Below are 21,077 nucleotides of genomic sequence, written 5' to 3'. Positions count from 1 at the left end.
CAGTTCTGCATGGAAGAGTGGGCCAAAATTCCTCCACAGCGACGTGAGATACTGATCAACAACTACAGGAAGCATTTGGTTGGAGTCATTGCAGCTAAAGGTGGCACAACCAGTTATTGAGTGTAAGGGGGCAATTACTTTTTCACACAGGGGAATTGGGTGTTGCGTAACTTTGTTTACAAAATAAAGGAAATAAATATGTAATTGTTGTGTTATTTGTTCACTTATGTTCCCTTTATCTAATATTAGGTTTTGGTTGAAGATCTGATAATGTTCAGTATCACAAATATGCAAAAGTAGAGAAAATTAGAAAGGGGGCAAATACTTTTTCATAGCACTGTATGCCTAAGTGGTATACAGTTAAAGTCTGAAGTTTACATACACCTTAACCAAATACATTTAAACTCCTTAAATCCTAGAAAAAATGCCCTGTCTTAGGTCAGTTAGGATCACCACTTTATTTTAAGAATGTGAAATGTCAGAATAATAGTAGAGATAATGATTTATTTAAGCTTTTATTTCTTTCATCACATTCCCAGTGGGTCAGAAGTTTACATACATTCAATTAGTATTTAGTAGCATTGCATTTAAATTGTTTAACTTGGGTCAAATGTTTCGGGTAGCCTTCCACAAGCTTCCCACAATAAGTTGGGAGAATTTTGGCCCATTCCTCCTGACAGAGCTGGTGTAACTGAGTCAGGTTTGTAAGCCTCCTTGCTCACACATGCTTTTTCAGTTCTGCCCACACATTTTCTATAGGATTGAGGTCAGGGCTTTGTGATGGCCACTCCAATACCTTGACTTTGTTGTCCATAAGCCATTTTGTGTCAACTTTGGAAGTATGCTTGGGGTCATTGTCCATTTGGAAGACCCATTTGCGACCAAGTTTTAACTTCCTGACTGATATCTTGAGATGTTGCTTCAATATATCCACATAATTTCCTTCCTCATGATGCCATCTATTTTGTGAAGTGCACCAGTCCCTCCTGCAGCAAAGCACCCCCACAGCATGATGCTGCCACCCCCGTGCTTCACGGTTGGGATGGTGTTCTTCGGCTTGCAAGCCACCCCCTTTTTCCTCCAAACATAACGATGGTCATTATGGCCAAACAGTTCTATTTTTGTTTCATCAGACCAGAGGACATTTCTCCAAAAAGTACGATCTTTGTCCCCATGTGCAGTGGCAAACCGTAGTCTGGCTTTTTTATGGCGATTTTGGAGCAGTGGCTTCTTCCTTGCTGAGCGGCCTTTCAGGTTATGTCGATATAGGACTCGTTTTACTGTTGATATAGATACTTTTGTACCTGTTTCCTCCAGCATCTTCACAAGGTCCTTTGCGGTTGTTCTGGGATTGATTTGCACTTATCGCACCAAAGTACGTTCATCTCTAGAAGACAGAACGTGTCTCCTTCCTGAGTGGTATGATGGCTGTGTGGTCCCATGGTGTTTATAGTTGCGTACTATTGTTTGTACAGATGAACATGGTACCTTCAGGCGTTTGGAAATTGCTTCCAAGGATAAACCAGACTTGTGGAGGTCTACAATTTAATTTCTGGGGTCTTGGGTGATTTCTTTTGATTTTCCCATGATGTCAAGCAAAGAGGCACTGAGTTTGAAGGTAGGCCTTGAAATACCTCTACAGTTACACCTCCAATTGACTCAAATGATGTCAATTAGCCTATCAGAAGCTTCTAAAGCCATGACATCATTTTCTGGAATTGTCCATGCTGTTTAAAGGCACAGTCAACTTAATGTATGTAAACTTCTGACCCACTGGAATTGTGATACAGTGAATTATAAGTGAAATAATCTGTCTGTAAACAATTGTTGGAAAAATTACTTGTGTCATGCACAAAGTAGATGTCCTAACCGACATGCCTACAAACTATAGTTTGTTAACAAGAAATTTTGTGGAGTGGTTGAAAAACGAGTTTTAATGACTCCAACCTAAATGTATGTAAACTTCCGACTTCAACTGTATATTTGGGAAAGGAATTGCAGTGGAGAGTGCTTGAAAATGCTAACGAAAAAACATTCTCCGGGTGTTTGATTGTTTTTGGTTGTTAATGTCAAGGGCAAGGTAGATAATTACTCCCAGGTGTGTATCATAACACTACAACTGGAATTGACGCTCTGGAAAAGTAATATCAACAATGTAGATTACACCTTTGCGGGTACAATTTGGCTTGCTGTCCAAATCTACAGTACACGAGTCAGAATGGCACAGGTTTAGTATCTGATTGGAAGTTTTAGCAAAGACAATGGATAGTCTCCTGTATCTTCAAAGTATAGTCCAACTCCAGCATAGTCCAACTCCAGTATAGTCCAACTCCAGTATAGACCAACTCCAGTATAGTCCAACTCCTGTATAGACCAACTCCAGTATAGTCCAACTCCAGTATAGTCCAACTCCAGTATAGTCCAACTCCAGTATAGACCAACTCCAGTATAGTCCAACTCCTGTATAGACCAACTCCAGTATAGTTCAACTCCAGTATAGTCCACCTCCAGTATAGACCAACTCCAGTATAGTCCAACTCCTGTATAGACCAACTCCAGTATAGTCCAACTCCTGTATAGACCAACTCCAGTATAGTCCAACTCCAGTATAGACCAACTCCAGTATAGTCCAACTCCAGTATAGACCAACTCCAGTATAGTCCAACTCCTGTATAGACCAACTCCAGCATAGTCCAACTCCAGTATAGTCCAACTCCAGTATAGACCAACTCCGTATAGTCCATCTCCCGTATAGTCCAACTCCAGTATAGTTCAACTCCAGTATAGTCCAACTCCAGTATAGTCCAACTCCAGTATAGTCCAACTCCCGTATAGACCAACTCCAGTATAGTCCAACCCCAGTATAGACCAAATCCAGTATAGACCAACTCCAGTCCACATCGACATTCCACTGAAAGAGGAAGCTGCTTTGATAATCCCCTATTTCAAATAGATAATGAGGAAACCAATACTGCTGGCTAGAATCTTTAAATTACCATAAACACAAATATGTAAAAAATGGCCGCCCATTTCACTATCGCTCTCCCTCAGAAGGAGACTTTATCAAACTGATGAACAAGAAAAAAATGCAGAGTGGGTTATGTTAGTGACTTATGAAAGTGGAGCCGGCCACAGAACAAGGCTTTTGGACTGTAGTTAAGAGGCGAGGTTCAGGGCGAGGCAGAATCCATCACATCGACCGTTTTGTCTTCCCCACACATAAAGATAAATGTCAGCCTTGTCCATTGCCGAGATACTGAGATACACACTCCGACGTCTAGCTGTGACGGAGGAGAAGAGGGGGATTCAAAAGGCAGGGATGGAAGTGTCAGATCACCATCAGTGCAAGCTCAGAGAAGGGACGTATGCAAACTGTGAAAAGTGTGTTTTCTCCCTCAATGTAACTGTAATATGGGCCAATATTTTTTATTGAAAATAAGTGATTTTTACCCAGTGTCAAAGAGATCTCAGATAGTTGGGGGTTTGGAGTGTAAACTGAGAGAACGAAGTGAGAATATTCTGGAGGCCCTGTTTCAAAACAGATAAACAAACTGACAAAACTGATCAACTGATATCAGCTCATCCACTGCAAGCAAAAAATAACAGCAGAAGTAAAATAAAGAACACCTCTAACTGAAACAAATGGTTTGTTTAATACGAATTCAATCATCCTTGAATCTCCATCAATCTCTCTTTTTCCCCAGACTTTAATTCATCAATTCATCACCTCACTCCCTGTCACACACACAAACACACACCGTCCTCAATTCCAACACACACACACACACACACACACACACACACACACACACACACACACACACACAAACACACACAAACACACACAGTACTTCTTTCCCACACACACACACACACTTCCCCTACACACACACCGTACCCACCCCCCACAAGACTTGACAGATGAACACCAATAAACTGACAGCCCCCCCCCACCCCCACCCCCCCATGAAGGATGTGATGCCAACGGCAAGAAGGGCTACTCATAAGACATAACCCAATACCCAATAACCCAGTACCTGTGTGAAGGTAGCCTGCCTTAGCCTTGCAACTGGGGCTTGGAATGCAATAAAGAACCTGACCATCCTAAAAAGAGAAAAGGACGTCAAACTCACTTACAGTCAGGTACAAAACATTTGGCACCTTTGATAAAGATGAGCAAAAAAGACTGTATAAAATTATTGTTTTACTGAGCTATATTGTATGCAAAAAAGAAAAGGGAAATTATATGGTGTGGATGGCCAAAGAGCTCTATTTTCATGTCATCTGACCATAGCACAGGTTCCAACTCAGGTGCCAATGCCATTTAGCAATCTCTAGGCATTTACATTTGTCGGATGACATGAAAATAGAGCTATTTGGCCATGCCAGTAGTGGTGTTGAAAGAATGATGCATATGGAGAAAAGAACCCCATACCTACTGTAAAATATGGTGGTGGATCTTTGATGTTATGGGGATATTTTGCTTCCACTGATCCTGGGGCACTTGTTAACGACATTGACATGATGAACTTTACCAAGTACCAGGACATTTGAGGCAAAAACATGGTTGACTCTGCCTGGAGGCTGAAACTTGGCCGCCAGTGGATCTCCCAGATAGACAATAACACCAAGCACCCATGAAAATCCATAAAGAAATGGTTAATTGACCACAAAATCAACATTTTGCAATAGCCATCTCAGTCTCCAGACTTGAACCCCATTGTGGTTTGAATTGAAGAGGCAGTCCATCAACTGGGGCTTTAAACGCAATATAAAGAGGCCGGCACATGCTGAAAAACCAAAAGGATGTCACACCTCTACCATCACCAAAGGAACACAGGTGTATGGCAAGAGAGGCCTAGCAACGACAGAAAGTCGCCGTTCTCACACAATCTGTTTCCTTGTTGTTGGCACATTGGCTCCTCAATCATCTCTCTGTTTAACAACACACCTCCATCCATCTGCTGTTGTGACAATGTATATCTGCTATTCCATTAAAAGAGTAACTCCCATCTGTTTGCGCTCTCTATCTCTCCTCGCTGTATCCATAATTTCCCTTTGATTTCAGTCCCCTGTTCTCTCTGTTCTCTCTGCTTCATTGTGCCAGCGCTGCCAAAACTTCCTGTGCTTTCTAGTTTAGTTTTGTCTGTCTAAGGTTTGTGTGTGTGTGTATATGCATGCATACCAAGCCTGTGCTTCAGCTCGGTATGTTTGTCTAACAGGTGTGTGCGCGCGCATGTGTGTTTGTGTGATGGCATACGTGTGTGTGTGTGCGTCTGCATCACTAGAAGCTACATCCTTTATACATCCTCCAAAAAAACACCTCCAGATGTATCCTCACCAGGAAGACCCCCCTCCACAACACCTTCTCCTGCTTTATCCTCAACATGAAGACCCCCCTCCACAATACCTTCTACAGCTTTATCCTCACCAGGAAGACTCCCCTCCACAACACCATTTAGTTATAGTCTATTGTATTCTAATCTATTGGGCTCTGAGCCATCCTTCCCCCACTTGACTAATGACACTAATCCTGCTATCTGTAACAAGCAACTAACCTAATGCAGACAAGGGGCCAATCAAATCCCCATACACACTGTAGGGCAAGTGAGTTAGAGACTGGAGAAGTCACAAATAAACCTGAGATACACTGACACTTTATTCTAGCGGCGCTGCGCTGTCTGGCAATAGTGATTGTTTCCCCCAGTGGCAGGAATTACAAATAACCACAAATCAAATCAAATTCTATTTTTCACACGTTCCGAATACAACAGGTGTAGACTTACTTACAAGCCCTTAACCAACAATGCAGTTTTAAGAAAAATAAGTGTTAAGTAAAAAATTGATAAGTAAAAAAAATTAATTCAGATCATAATTAAAGAGCAGCAGTAAAATAACTGTAGCGAGGCTATATACAGGGGGTACCGGTACAGAGTCAATGTGCGGGGGCACAGGTTCGTCGAGGTAATTGATAAACAATCACTTCAAACAGGGCATAGGCAGTGTGTTGGGTTACCTGCTATCTAATTGTGGTGCTGGGTGACTAGGCTGCAAATAGTGTATGCAGGTGATTGACTCCAAACACATTGGTTGTGAGTTATTCTTTTGGAATGTTGGAAACTGTGAGCTTGTTTGACTGTCTGAAGAAATGTGACTTGTTTTTGTTAATACATCTGAAGTGAAAAATGTTTAGCTCACTTTTTTCAAAGGTTGAAAGAAAGTGAGAATAAATGTATCTCCAACATGTCAACTATCTAAGAACAGCATGATTTGGTTGATGCACGGATTACGGTAGACTGACGTTCTTCATCTGACATTTTGTGCCTGAGTGAGAGACGACAAGGGGCTGACAGGAACATTATTTGGGAAAAACTAAGTTGTGTCAACCACCTGGGGTTCTCCTCTTGACATACCCAACATTAATTGATTTGAACACCAGAAACCTGAATAAGGATATCTTTAAACACAGAGAACACTTTTATTAAAAGACTGGTGCTAAGGAAGCAAAGGTTTAACTTATATTTTATTTTATTTAATTTTTTATTTCACCTTTATTTAACCAGGTAAGCCAGTTGAGAACAGGTTCTCATTTACAACTGCGACCTGGCCAAGATAAAGCAAAGCAGTGCGATAAAAACAACAACACAGAGTTACATATGGGGTAAAACAAAACATAAAGTCAAAAATACAACAGAAATAATATATATACAGCGTGTGCAAATGTAGCAAGTTATGGAGGTAAGGCAATAAATAGGCCATAGTGCAAAATAATTACAATTAGTATTAACACTGGAATGATAGATGTGCAAGAGATGATGTGCAAATAGAGATACTGGGGTGCAAATGAGCAAAATAAATAACAATATGGGGATGAGGTAGTTGGGTGGGCTAATTTCAGATGGGCTGTGTACAGGTGCAGTGATCGGTAAGCTGCTCTGACAACTGATGCTTAAAGTTAATGAGGGAGATAAGAGTCTCCAGCTTCAGAGATTTTTGCAATTCATTCCAGTCATTGGCAGCAGAGAACTGGAAGGAATGGCGGCCAAAGGAGGTGTTGGCTTTGGGGATGACCAGTGAGATATACCTGCTGGAGTGCATACTACGGTTGGGTGTTGCTATGGTGACCAATGAACTAAGATAAGGCGGGGATTTGCCTAGCAGTGATTTATAGATGGACTGGAGCCAGTGGGTTTGGCAACGAATATGTAGTAGGACCAGCCAACAAGAGCGTACAGGTCACAGTGGTGGGTAGTATATGGGGCTTTGGTGACAAAACGGATGGCACTGTGATAGACTACATCAAATTTGCTGAGAAGAGTGTTGGAGGCTATTTTGTAAATGACATCGCCGAAGTCAAGGATCGGTAGGATAGTCAGTTTTACGAGGGCATGTTTGGCAGCATGAGTGAAGGAGGCTTTGTTGCGAAATAGGAAGCCGATTCTAGATTTAACTTTGGATTGGAGATGCTTAATGTGAGTCTGGAAGGAGAGTTTACAGTCTAACCAGACACCTAGGTATTTGTAGTTGTCCACATACTCTAGGTCAGACCCGTTCGATTGAAGAGCATGCATTTAGTTTTACTAGTGTTTAAGAGCAGTTGGAGGGTACTGAAGGAGTGTTGTATGGCATTGAAGCTCGTTTGGAGGTTTGTTAACACAGTGTCCAATGAAGGGCCAGATGTATACAAAATGGTGTCGTCTGCGTAAGGGTGGATCTCAGAGTCACCAGCAGCAAGAGCGACATCATTGATATACACGGAGAAAGAGTCAGCCCAAGAATTGAACCCTGTGGCACCCCCATAGAGACTGCCATAGGTCCAGACAACAGGCCCTCCGATTTGACACATTGAACTATCTGAGAAGTAGTTGGTGAACCAGGCGAGGCAGTCATTTGAGAAACCAACGCTATTTAGTCTGCCAATAAGAATGCGGTGGTTGACAGAGTGGAAAGCCTTGGCCAGGTCGATGAAGACGGCTGCACAGTACTGTCTATTATCGATCGCAGTTATAATATCGTTTAGGACCTTGAGCGTGGCTGAGGTGCACCCATGACCAGCTCGGAAACCGGATTGCATAGCAGAGAAGGTACGGTGGGATTCGAAATGGTCAGTGATCTGTTTGTTAACTTGGGGTGCATGGGCAAGTTGCAGCGGAGGGTGCAGAGCTGGTGGCCGGGGTAGTGGTAACCAGGTGGAAAGCATGGCCAGCCATAGCAAAATGCTTGTTGAAATTCTCGATTATTGTAGATTTATCGGTGGTGATAGTGTTTCCTAGCCTCAGTGCAGTGGGCAGCTGAGAGGTGGTGCTCTTATTCTCCATGGACTTTACAGTGTCCCAAAACTTTTTGGAATTAGTGCTACAGGATGCACATTTCTGTTTGAAAAAGCTAGCCTTTGCTTTCCTAACTGCTTGTGTATATTGGTTCCTAACTTCCCTGAAAAGTTGCATATCGCGGGGGCTATTCGATGCTAATGCAGTACGCCACAGGATGTTTTTGTGCTGGTCAAGGGCAGTCAAGTCTGAGGAGAACCAGGGGCTATATCTGTTCTTAGTTCTGTATTTTTTGAATGGGGCATGCTTATTTAAGATTGAGAGGAAATTACTTTTAAAGAACAACCAGGCATCCTCTACTGACGGAATGAGATTGATATCCATCCAGGATACCTGGGCCAGGTCAATTAGGAAGGCCTGCTCGCTAAAGTGTTTTAGGGAGCGTTTGACAGTGATGAGGGCTGGTCATTTGACCGCGGACCCGTTACGGACGCAGGCAATTAGGCAGTGATCGCTGAGATCCTGGTTGAAGACAGCGGAGGTGTATTTAGAGGGTAAGTTAGTCAGGATGATATCTATGAGGGTGCCCATGTTAACGGATTTAGGATTGTACCTGGTAGGTTTGTTGATAATTTGTGTGAGATTGGGGGCATCTAGTTTGGATTGTAGGATGGCCGGGGTGTTAAGCATATCTCAGTTTAGGTCACCAAGCAGTACGAACTCTGAGGATAAATGGGGGGCAATCAATTCACATATGGTGTCCAGGGCACAGCTGGGGGCTGAGGGGGGTCTGTAGCAAGCGGCAACAGTGAGATACTTATTTCTGGAAAGTTGGATTTTTAGAAGTAGAAGCTCAAACTGTTTGGGCACAGACCTGGATAGTATGATAGAGCTCTGCAGGCTCTCTCTACAGTAGATTGCAACTCCACCCCCTTTGGCAGTTCTATCTAGATGGAAAATGTTGTAGTTGGGGATGGAAATTTCAGAATTTTTGGTGGCCTTCCTAAGCCAGGATTCAGACACTGCTAGAACATCAGGATTGGCTGAGTGTGCTAACGCAGTGAATAACTCAAACTTGGGAAGGAGGCTTCTGATGTTAATGTGCAGAAAACCAAGGCTTTTACGGTTACAGAAGTCAACAAATGATAGTTCCTGGGGAGTAGGAGTGAAACTGGGGGCTGCAGGGCCTGGGTTAGCCTCTACATCACCAGAGGAACAGAGGAGGACTAGAATAAGGATATGGCTAAAGGCTTTAAGAACTGGTCTTCTAGTGCGTTGGGTACAGAGAATAAAGGGGGCAGATTTCCGGGCGTTGTAGAATAGATTCAGGGCATTATGTACAGACAAGGATATGGAAGGATATGAGTACAGTGGAGGTAAACCTAAGCGTTGGGTAACAATGAAAGAGATAGCATCACTGGAGGCACCGATTGAGCCGGTCTCGGCGTGTATGGGGGGTGGAACAAAGGAACTATTTGAGGTAGTTTTGTATAATAAGAACTAACTGGAACAGCAATAGGCAAGGCATATTGACATAGGAGAGAGCCATAAAGCAATCACAGGTGTTATTAGAGAGAGCTAAGGCAACAACTGGTAATGGCGATAAAGTTTGGGCCGAGGCTAAACAGATAAACAGGACAGGGTACCGTGTAAAGGAACAGTCCAGCAGGCATCAGCTGTGCAGCTGAGTGATCATAAGATCCAGTGAACAGCAATATGTGAGTCCGAGAGCAGTTCGAATTGGTGCCACAGCACAGGCGAGCAGGAAGAAGAAGGCTGTTGATTGCGTGTGCTAGTGGCCGGGGCTAGCAGATGGATCTTCGTGGTCATCGCAACGGGAAGCCTGTTGAAACCACAGACGATTACGTTGGCAGACCAGTCGTGATGGATCATCGGGGCTCCGTGTTGACTCTAGAAGGTCCCGTCCGGTTGACAGAGAGGTAGATAGCTGGGAGATGTGCCTGACTCAAGGCTAGCTCAAGGCTGATTAGCCAACAACAACGTTCATTTGGTTGCAGCTAGCTAGTTACGATTGTCCAGTGATTCAGTGATTCCGGCAGAAAATCCGATAGGTTCTGGGTCGATAACGCGCTGTGCAGACAGTGAAGACTGGCCGATAATAGTCCAGGCTAGAGCTGGCTGGTAGGTAGTGCAGGCCACGGACAATGGTGAAAAACCACTAACAGTAGCTAATAGCAAGTAGCTAGTTAGCTGGCTACTCCCATTCGGTAGACAGAGAGGTAGATAGCCGGGATATGGGCTTGCTCGGGGCTAGCTCAAGGCTAAGTGGTGCTTGCTTCTGGGGCAGTGGTGATTAGCCTACAGCAACATCCATTCGACATCCATTCGGTTGCGGCTAGCTAGTTGCGATCCGGTGTTAAGGTTCAGTGATTCAGTTATTCCGGCAGAAAATCCGATGTTCTGGGTGAAAACCACTAACAGTGGCTAATAGCAAGTAGCTAGTTAGCTAGTTAGCTGGCTAGCTAGTTACAACTGGAGATTCTAGATAAAGGTGAGTAAATAATAGAATCCGTTCCACATTGAGTGAGACGGGTTGCAGGAAAGTATATTTAGTAGAAGGATGAAAAGTGTGATAGGGAAATATATACGTAAAATACAAAAAAATACAAAAAAATACAGGCTATTTACATGGACACACAAGAGACCACGACCACACTGCTACGCCATCTTGGATCATTTAAACAGGCTAGATATTGATAAGCTTCATGATAGACATGATAGACTGGCAATAGATAAATGGACATAAACTGGATATTTTCTCACAATCAATGTTCATTGTCTGTCTGTGCTAATGTCATTTTATCTACACTATCAGCTTTTTCTGAGGTGAATTGTCTGCTCTCATAAACACTTCTAACTACGTAATGAAACCAAAACCCCATATCCCCAAGTGACCACAGTAACTGCAATGTGTACTGAATACTTGAACTCAACGGTACCACCAAATTAACGTTTTGATGAACATATCCTTTACACAATCCATTAGGGACCCAAGACCTTGTCTCGCAGGTCCGACGAGGTGTGTGAGCCGAGATGCAATATGTTAAGAATGGAATACAACTCGAGTCGAGGGGACTTTTTAAAAGGTTCGTCTTCACTTCTCTCTTGAGACGTCCACAACTAGCTTCCCAACCCCCCGAAACCAATACATCTCAGACTATAAATGCATTCAGAAAAATATCATCTTTGCTTTCAGGGAGGGTGTTACATGAATAACTGAACTGCACAAAACAACTCAGGCCTGAGGTTGTCTAGTTGCTGCAAGTAGAAAATCCTAGGAAATGTTATTTAATTGAAACAAGCTGTCTCCAATCAATCAATGTCTGGTTGTGCATGTGTGATTGGTGGGGGGATCGCCTGTGCCAGGGGAGGCGAATCTTAATCACATAAAGCCTATTATTTGACAGGGAATACTATTTGTAGATCAGTGATTTGACACCTTAATTTGCTCAAGCTGATCCTCTCCAATGGACTCAGAAGTTGTAGCTAACAATTTGTCAATTTGTGGCAGTTAAAAGGGAGGGTCAATGAAACCAATGATGGAAGTATATTGTAGCAAATTCAATCCAACACCTTAACTGTACGAAAAAGGTTTGGACCACACACACACATACACACACACACACACATTCACACACACACTCTCACACACACCCAGCAGTAGCCAGCCAGTGCTAGCTAGCCAAGCCAACTTTGTTCCATTGTTGTTGAGTTTGTTCTATTGGCATGCAAACTTAATAATAAATTCTGCATCTTAGTGTATTTTTTTTTTTCCTGTCACACTCACACTGTCTAATCCATACTTTGTGCTGCCAACCTAGGCTGTAAACACACCCCTTAAGCCCTGTGAATATTCTATGAGGGGGCGTGTACTTCTGGGTATGAAAAAGGAAAAACAAAAATCGACATTTTGTTGTTATTTGTTTTCCGTTATTACATTTCCAATTTTGACACAATAAATTAGAATACAAGTTGATTTCCAATTGTAATTTTGCAAATTCAGTAACCAAAACCGAAAATCTATCAGGTTTTCCCTTTTTCCACTTTGTCTTTTGAATCAAATTACCAATTAATGACGATACATGGACCAGATCATGCTACAGATGAAATACAATAGCTCCGTTGGTAGAGGGTTGTGGGTTCGATTCCCATGGGGGACTGGTATGGAAATGTATGTAAGTCGCTTTGGATAAGAGCGTCTGCGAAATGATGTAAAATGTAAATAACAGCTATTGTCAAAAGATTTATAAGACAAGCAGCTCCAATACTGAAGTCAATTAGGAGAGTTGAAAAGAAAAAAAGTTATATATTTTGTTGCGTTGTTTCCATACTTTCCACCCTCATACTTTTTTGAGACGTGTCACAGACGCTCTAATTGCATTGCCCTTAGTCAGAGAGAGAGGAACAGCTACATCAACAGTAATCATGTCTTTACACTGCCTACACGTTCTGAGATAAGAGTCAAGAGAGGTCACCCAGAGTTCTAGAACTCTAAATAGAACAGTTTACTCCAGACATTGAGTAAAGAGATAGAGATTGACCTGCGTTGAGTACAAAAAGACTGGAGACAAATAGTAAAGAGATCTGACAAAGCTTGAGACACTGCTGTTTGAATATAGAAAAACTCAATATGTGATCAGTACAGAACATACTGTTTTAAAGTTGCACTTGTATGGACTCCCAATGAAAAATACTACATTATCTAATTTACTAATCACCATCAGATTCCACGTTGCGTCAATGCTTAAGGAATCGTTTCATCAGAACTGTACATATGTCTTCTGAGAGTGTTGCATGTCCACAAAGGTATGTCTTCTTGGAGTGTTCCATGTCCACAAAGGTATGTCTTCTAAGAGTGTTCCATGTCTACAAAGGTATGTATTCTGAGAGTGGCCCATGTCCACAAAGTATTGTCGTCTGAGAGTGTTCCATGTCCACAAAGGCCTATCCTTTTAATGCAAACAAAATATCACCAACATCTATAGTGTGCATTAAAAAGCCCAAAAGCTTCTGTTACAAACTCGTATAGTCCGCATTCTCCAACGAAGGCCATCACAGACTGAAAGCTTAGCGAAATACAACTGTAAAATTGCATCTGATCGAAGTGACTGTGTGGAGACTCTTTTTTCATTAGGACCTCCCATAGTGACAACCTCTGAATCGGCACAAGTTTCATTGTTATGACTGAGATTGGGGTCAGTTAGCAACCCAAGGTGTCAGTCTTCTCCCTCCTCCAACTTAACCAGACTCCCCTGTTGTGATAGACATCTTGGTAGCCAGGTCATACTCATTGACCATGATTAAAAAATATAAAACATCAACAGCTTGGAGCTTTATCCGACTGTGTATCACAGTTTGAAATCCAAAACATACTGTATCAAACAACCAACTGTGTTGAAAAAATGACATGGAGCTCACCTTCTGGTCGTGGCTGTAGGCTAGGGCCCAATCCTCCTGTGTTGGGTGGAACAGGAGGCTTAGGATGTAGAAGCTGAGGCGGTATTTCTGATAGCTCGCTCCTTCATCCGAGCTGATGAGCACACTACTCTCAAACTCAGGGTCTGTCAGCACCATTATCTGGAAGAGAGGGAGAGGGGGTGGGATGGAGAGAGAGAGAGAGAAGGGGGTGGGGGTGAGAGAGGGAGGAGATGGAGAGGGATAGAGAAAGAAAGAGAGGGAAGTTATGAGTAGAGAGTGAGGAGAGAGAGTGAGGAGAGAGAGAGAGAGAGAGAGAGAGAGAGAGAGAGAGAGAGAGAGAGAGAGAGAGAGATGGAGATAAATAGGAGTAAGAAAGAAAGAGAGAGAGAGAGAGTTAGCCATGTCAGCACTCCAGGTCTAGGGCTTGGCATGCATCAAGCTGCTACTAGCACTAACACCTTCACTTTGTTTTGGACTTCATTTTACAAATGTGCCTCTCGCCTCTGTTGCCATGGTTTTTTGGCCTCTTCCAGTGCACTCACAGGTCTGCACTTTGGTGCACTTTGGCTTCCAGTCACCCCTCTACAAATACATCCCCTTTAATGAGGTAGAGGTGGTTCAGAATACCCCTGTGGACCTATAAGTCAACAATGAGGGACCAAAACACAACTACAACAAAAAGTTGCCATTTTAAAGAATAGGACATTTTTTATAGAATCCAAACTTGTGCTATAGTGTTTTGTACCACAGCTGCATAGCAAGGGACACCTCGATAACTTTGCGTTTACCATGCGTGACTACATGTGTAGACAATGCAATTTGTTTTGAATGATATCTACTGTAAATCTGTGATAAGAATGAACAAATATTTGTGCAATTAAGAATCATGTCTTTGTGGAATGCTCTATCTTACCACAGTGGGAGGAATCCTAATTCCATGCTAGGAATAATACTGTCTCTACTTTCATTTTGTCATGAATTCAATGAAAATGTAAATGTATTGCTGTACATTTGTTAGAAATGAGCCTCTCGAGAAAGCAATAACAGAGCAAGATCTGTAAAACTAAAATCATAATAGGAACACAAATGTACGTATTAAGTACAATTATGTAAATTACAGTACATGTTCATACTATAAAACCAAAGATACTGTGAAAGTACACAACATTGATACTACTTAATAATGATAAAGCCCTATGTTTGGAAGATTGTATGATATATAATATGAAACACCACATTGTAACAAAATCTGACCTTATTGGTGTACTATCTATATATTGGTATAATATGATTTATTTGTGGGGGGAAGTAAAGCAGACATTTTCATTACAGTTCATTACTCTCAAAACACAGATACATCCCTAAAAAGCATTTCCACTATATAGAACCAGAGCCTTTTTTCTCAAACTAATCCATATATATCTGGATTAATAAGACATGCTTAGCTCAAATATGCTTTCTGTTTGTGATTTAATGCAATACAACATTAACCTGACACCTGGCTTTAATGATAATAAAACTACTAAAACCAGACAGAAAAAGGAGAAGGGAAAAGCGTTACTTGGATAGTGCCACAGCCCGAATGGCTGTGTTTGTTTTCCCTGCAACAGTTTTGAATTGGAAAAAACAGCAGTGCATTTGTCACTGACAAAAATACCACCCTCTTTCCCCAGCTTTAACTAGAAATCCTCCCCACCCCTCTTTCCCCAGCTTTAACTAGGAATCCTCCCTGGTGGTGATTTAGATCAATTGTTTTTCATTAAGAGCCAATAAACAGACTGTGGATTCTGTGCCAGTTTTTCGCTCTTTTTTATTTTTCCTTCTATTTTTTGTTGTTGGCCTGACCTTCCAATTGTGCCATTCATTACCCTCACTGAGGTACGAGGGACAGCGAAGGGCCCCCTCTATTTCTCCCAGTGTCTTAGGGCCTTGTCACATGTAATTTATAGCTTCTAAGGTAAAGTCTAAACTTTTTCCATAATATTGTATTAAGCGACAGCATTTATTATGAGTGGAAATTGCATTTCTGATTCATCTGTCAGGCCCTTTCTCTCTGTCTCACCACTTAGAGGGGAAAGTACAAATGCTAGACGTCCTTGAAGGGTCTGGGTGGATCTGTGTTTCTTCACCACTGAACAGGGAGACAGTGAACGTTTCTCAGCTCTCTAATAATAATTTAGGAGAGACCTTTTCAACCAGGCTTCCTTTATATTTACTCTAATACACATATTAAGACATATCTTTATAGAGGGCTTGTTGTATAGCTGTGGGCATAGCTGTACTCTGTATATAACCTATATACACTGTATCACTGTTGCATTTATTGGAAGGTGTAATATACACTTTATATGTTGAGAATAAAAGGAATTGGAGAAGTCTGGAAATGTATTAACTGCCAAAGATAATTGATCTTTAACCAACCTGATTTATTTTCCTGCACAGTAAACATTATTTGACATATTCAAGAATAAACCCTATTCAAACATTATTTCTCTTACAAAATGTAGAAAAATGTATTGGACAAATACCATAACTGGACTAAAAGCCTTCTCATAACCCTTCTCTCAGTAGATTGAATTCATTTCCTTTCTGAGATAGTTTATGTGGATCATAGGGATATGGATATGTCCATCTGTTGCTGAATCAGTTTTAACAGGCACTAAGTTCCACGAGGGGAGCTTACGTAATAGTCACATCATCGTCAATAACTTTCATATCATCAAATACACCATCGCCAGGTAATTAAGATTTCGCTCCACATCCACTTGCCAATTCCTCACCAATGCGTCTCCCAGCAACAAAGAGGAGAGAGGTTGGTAACAAAGATTAGATCAATACAGGCTGGAGGGATAACCTCTGCACGCTATCTGCTGATGTTCAGCTAGTCGGTGGGAGTCCAGCGACCGAGCTAATCGTCATGCGACGGGTGCGATAGTCATTGCTGTGTTGTCTGAGGGGCTTCAGCCTGCTGTTGGACGGTGCTCGAGCCTTCTGATGACCACAAACAAAGGGAGGAGAGGAGGAGAGGATGCCTCACAGCAGATTAATCATGTCAAACACAGATCAATTGCGGCCTATCTGTAAGTGAGCACTCTATAGGGAAGGTATAAATAGGCTCATTTCCGGTGAATTGGGATATCTATCTAGCTACAACCATAGAAATATAATATCTATTAATTCTATGTCTATGTCTATTAATTATATTTATATGTCTATAAGCAGTGGTTGTGAGTCAAACTGTGCAGAAGACCTCGGAAAAATGCTGAACATGCATAAGGGTGTCTTCTTTAAAAGCTTGAAGATTAATGTCAGCACCATCATTCAAATCTATTATCTTCTCTTAGAAAGGTCAAGCCTCTGGCTTTTTTCCTTTAGACAACATGTGAGAATATAGTCGGTGACATTAACAGAATCTTGTTGTGTGGAAACCAATCGATTGTAATGCTATATTTATGTGGGAGAAAAAAACACCCTTGAGGCATTAAATACACAAATATATTGTGTTGGGTCATTACTGCCTCATCTCAACAGATACAGAGATAAGCCTCTTCGTGTTTTTCCCATGCTATACATGCAGATTTTATGCTTGGCCACTCAAATGCAATGAGGAAAAAACATCCCAGCTTATCCAGTAGAGAGCTGGGCTCATCCGTCGATAATGAGATAAGAGATAAGGTGAGGAGGATTGTGGATCGGTGGAAGCCAGAGGTCAATAGTGGTTGTCTACAAAACGTGGCCCTAACGAGGGCATCCGGACATCATGTGGCTAGCTTCTACTACAACATAATTCCGTAACTGGGGTGAAGCAAACTGCAACATCCTCAGTCTATCACCATAAAAGGGAGATGATTAGGCCCTTGCAGCAAATCTGTTGTCTGTCCATGTATCTCATGTGTCTTTGGCTTGGTTAGCCTATATCCCTGTACCTGGGAAATGTGCTGGATGGGCATACTCTACCTTCAACTATAGGGTCTATCGCTAAGTCCGGACGGCCGGTGGGAAAATAGTCACAGGGTCAGACCAAGGTATTACTGAGTCCAAGGCTGACGCGGGATATGTCCATCAACTCGGTATCCCACAAACCCTCTCTTTCCATGGAGGGATTTTCAGGGTCAGCGCTAGTGATCTATGGACTGATTTAACTCTCTTCGGGAGTCCCAGAAAGCCAGCTGGGGCCCTTTTCCCTTCACATTCCCACAGAGAAAAGTTTAATCATGGATGGTTTGCTAGTGAGGAACCTTAGCAGGACCCTTAAAAAGGTTCAGGAGAGACTGAGACACCTGTGTTATAATGTGGAATAGATGGTCTACTTCCCAAAGTAAAAAGAAACTTCGCTCAGAGAAGACACACCTACTTTTTAAAATTAGTTTTGCTTCAGCATTTATCTACAAACCAACAAGACTCTGTCTTGAATACGTTTTGGCTTTCTAACAGGTCTTTCTGGTCTCTGTGTTGTGTCATGGTAAATGTTCTGAGGCTATAACTAAGTTTTGCTTGGTAACAGTCTTGAACTGACTTTCTAAGTCCAAGCAAGCTGCCAGCATAAGGCAATGTAAGCTAAATAAGGTCATTAAACTTTGGCCATCTCACAAATTACAAAGACATTTAAACGCTTGAAAGAAAATATTTATTCAAACCATATTTATTTTATTTTATAGTTAGTCTACCGTCTAACCTTCACTTTGAGTTAACATTTGATTTGATCAGAAATAACAAATAGCGACAGCAGAGAATGGACAATGAACAATTCAGTTCCAGTTAATTCAACTAAATGTAATTAAATCCTTCTAAGTCTTAGACATTATTGTGTTATTGAAAATCATTCTTTTGAAGTTTGTCTTACCTTTCTCTTGTTGGATGGACAGACATACAGGTAACTCAGCACCGTCTTAGATCCCACTTTGTCATTCATCCTCTCATAGGTGGATCCATAGTCTGTTGATCTGTAAAGGGAAAAAATGTGTTTAGACTGAGAGAAATACAGACAGACAGACGTACAGACTTATAAACAGCGGTTATGTACCAACACCTGTTTTCAACCACAACCACATCTTAAGGTAGGTTTGTGACCTAATTCAATGATCTTGGCTTTGAACCATGTGAAATAGCCCTGTTATTGTGCATCTTAGAGTACTTGGCTATCTCACCCTTGTAACTACAGGAATCTAGAGTGCTCCTATAACATCCTATAACATGCAAACTAAATATACAACCATGTTGCACCGGGCAAAAACCATTCCTGTTTTATAACCCCCGCGGACCATTCTTGATACACCTGGGAAACTGTTGAGCGTGAAAAACCCAGCAGTGTTGCAGTTCTTGACACAAACCGGTGCGTCTGGCTCCTACTGCCATACATTTTACATTTACGTCAGTTAGCAGACACTCTTATCCAGAGCGACTTACAAATTGGTGCATTCAACTTATGATAGCCAGTGGGACAACCACCCAAGTTTTATTTTTATTATTTTTATTATTATTATTATAATTTTTAACGGGGGGGGGGGGGGGGTGGATCGGATGTCGAAAACCTTCTTTTCAAATTGGTTGACAAAGTCATCAACAGAGAGGGAGGAGGGAGGGGGAGGAGGAGGAGGATTCAGCAGGGAGGAGAAGGTGGCAAAGAGCTTCCTAGGGTTAGAGGCAGAGGCTTGAAATTTAGAGTGGTAGAAAGTGGCTTTAGCAGCAGAAACAGAGGAAGAAAATGTAGAGAGGATGGAGTGAAAAGATGACAGGTCCGCAGGGAGTCTAGTTTTCCTCCATTTCCACTCGGCTTTCCGGAACCCTCTTCTGTGAGCTCGCAATGAGTCATCAAGCCACGGAGCAGGAGGGGAGGACCGAGCCGGCCGGGAGGATAGGGGACATAGAGAGTCAAAAGATGCAGAAAGGGAGGAGAGGAGGGTTGAGGAGGCAGAATCAGGAGATCGGAGGGAGAAGGATTTAGCAGAGGGAAGAGATGATAGGATGGAAGAGGAGAGAGTAGCGGGAGAGAGAGAGCGAAGATTGTGACGGCACATTACCATCTGAGTAGGGGCAGAGTGAGTAGTGTTGGAGGAGAGCAAGAGAGAAAAGGATACAAAGTAGTGGTCGGAGACTTGGAGGGGAGTTGCAGTGAGATTAGTAGAAGAACAGCATCTAGTAAAGATGAGGTCAAGCGTATTGCCAGCCTTCTGAGTAGGGGGGGGACGGTGAGAGGGTGAGGTCAAAAGAGGAAAGGAGTGGAAAGAAGGAGGCAGAGAGAAATGAGTCAAAGGCAGACGTAAGGAGGTTAAAGTCACCCAGAACTGTGAGGGGTGAGCCATCCTCAGGAAAGGAACTTATCAAGGCGTCAAGCTCATTGATGAACTCTCCAAGGGAACCTGGAGGGCGATAAATGATAAGGATGTTAAGCTTGAATAGGCTAGTGACTGTGACAGCATGGAATTCAAATGAGGAGATAGACAGATGGGTCAGGGGGAAAAGAGAGAATGTCCACTTGGGAGAGATGAGGATTCCTGTGCCACTGCCACGCTGACCAGATGCTCTCGGGGTATGCGAGAACACATGATCCGAGGAGGAAAGAGCAGTAGGAGTAGCAGTGTTTTCTGTGGTAATCCATGTTTTCGTCAGCGCCAAGAAGTTGAGGGACTGGAGGGTAGCATAGGCTGAGATGAACTCTGCCTTGTAGGCCGCAGAACGGCAGTTCCAGAGGCTGCCAGAAACCTGGAACTCCACATGGGTCATGCGCGCAGGGACCACCAGATTAGAGTGGCAGCAGCCACGCGGTGTGAAGCGTTTGTATGGCCTGTGCAGAGAGGAGAGAACAGGGATAGACAGACACATAGTTGACAGGCTACAGAAAAGGCTACAATAATGCAAAGGAGATCGGAATGAAATTAACTAAATATCTGAGAAAGCGAGAGCGGGGCCTCCCTCATTTCGTTTCACTGAAACACTCAAATATAACTCTCCCAACTTCCACTTTAGAAATTATAATTGTTGTAAACTACAGCGGTTCAATATTTTCTAGGAATAGACTCTAACTTAGTTTATTCAGCTAGCTAACTTGGTACAGTATTCTTCCGTGAAAACCGCCCAGGGCACCATATCCTATGACGCAATAGCTAACTAGCATGCTAGCTTCCAATAACACACGGTTTAGCACCAATACTCGGTTACAACAAACTACCAATAGTGTGTTAACACGCTAAACAGATCATTCGTGTCCGTGTCTAACGTTGTGTTCAAAATCACTTAATTTTTGTCTTGCCCATTCACCCTCTGAATGACACACAATCCATGTCTCCATTGTCTCAAGGCTTAACAATCCTTCTTTAACCTGTCTCCTCCCTTTCATCTACACTGATTGAAGTGGACTTAGTAAGTGAC

The 21,077-nt window shown here is 42.4% G+C and overlaps 1 protein-coding gene across 1 annotated transcript in view; it reads right to left on the bottom strand.

The window, feature by feature from the left end:
• LOC311113577 (VPS10 domain-containing receptor SorCS3-like) overlaps window positions 1-21,077 on the bottom strand; it is a gene marked incomplete at both ends in the record, with an annotated part of 211,996 nt that overhangs the window by 94,561 nt on the left and 96,358 nt on the right. The window contains 2 exons of the mRNA XM_084156824.1: window positions 13,710-13,868; window positions 18,553-18,652. Coding sequence (XP_084012950.1) covers window positions 13,710-13,868; window positions 18,553-18,652 — 259 coding nt within the window. The remainder of the gene's footprint in view (window positions 1-13,709; window positions 13,869-18,552; window positions 18,653-21,077) is intronic.

Source organism: Coregonus lavaretus, assembly GCF_964263955.1.
Source record: "Coregonus lavaretus genome assembly, chromosome: 40".
NCBI classification, from domain to species: Eukaryota; Metazoa; Chordata; class Actinopteri; order Salmoniformes; family Salmonidae; genus Coregonus; species Coregonus lavaretus.
This window is presented reverse-complemented; position numbering and strand designations above follow the sequence as displayed.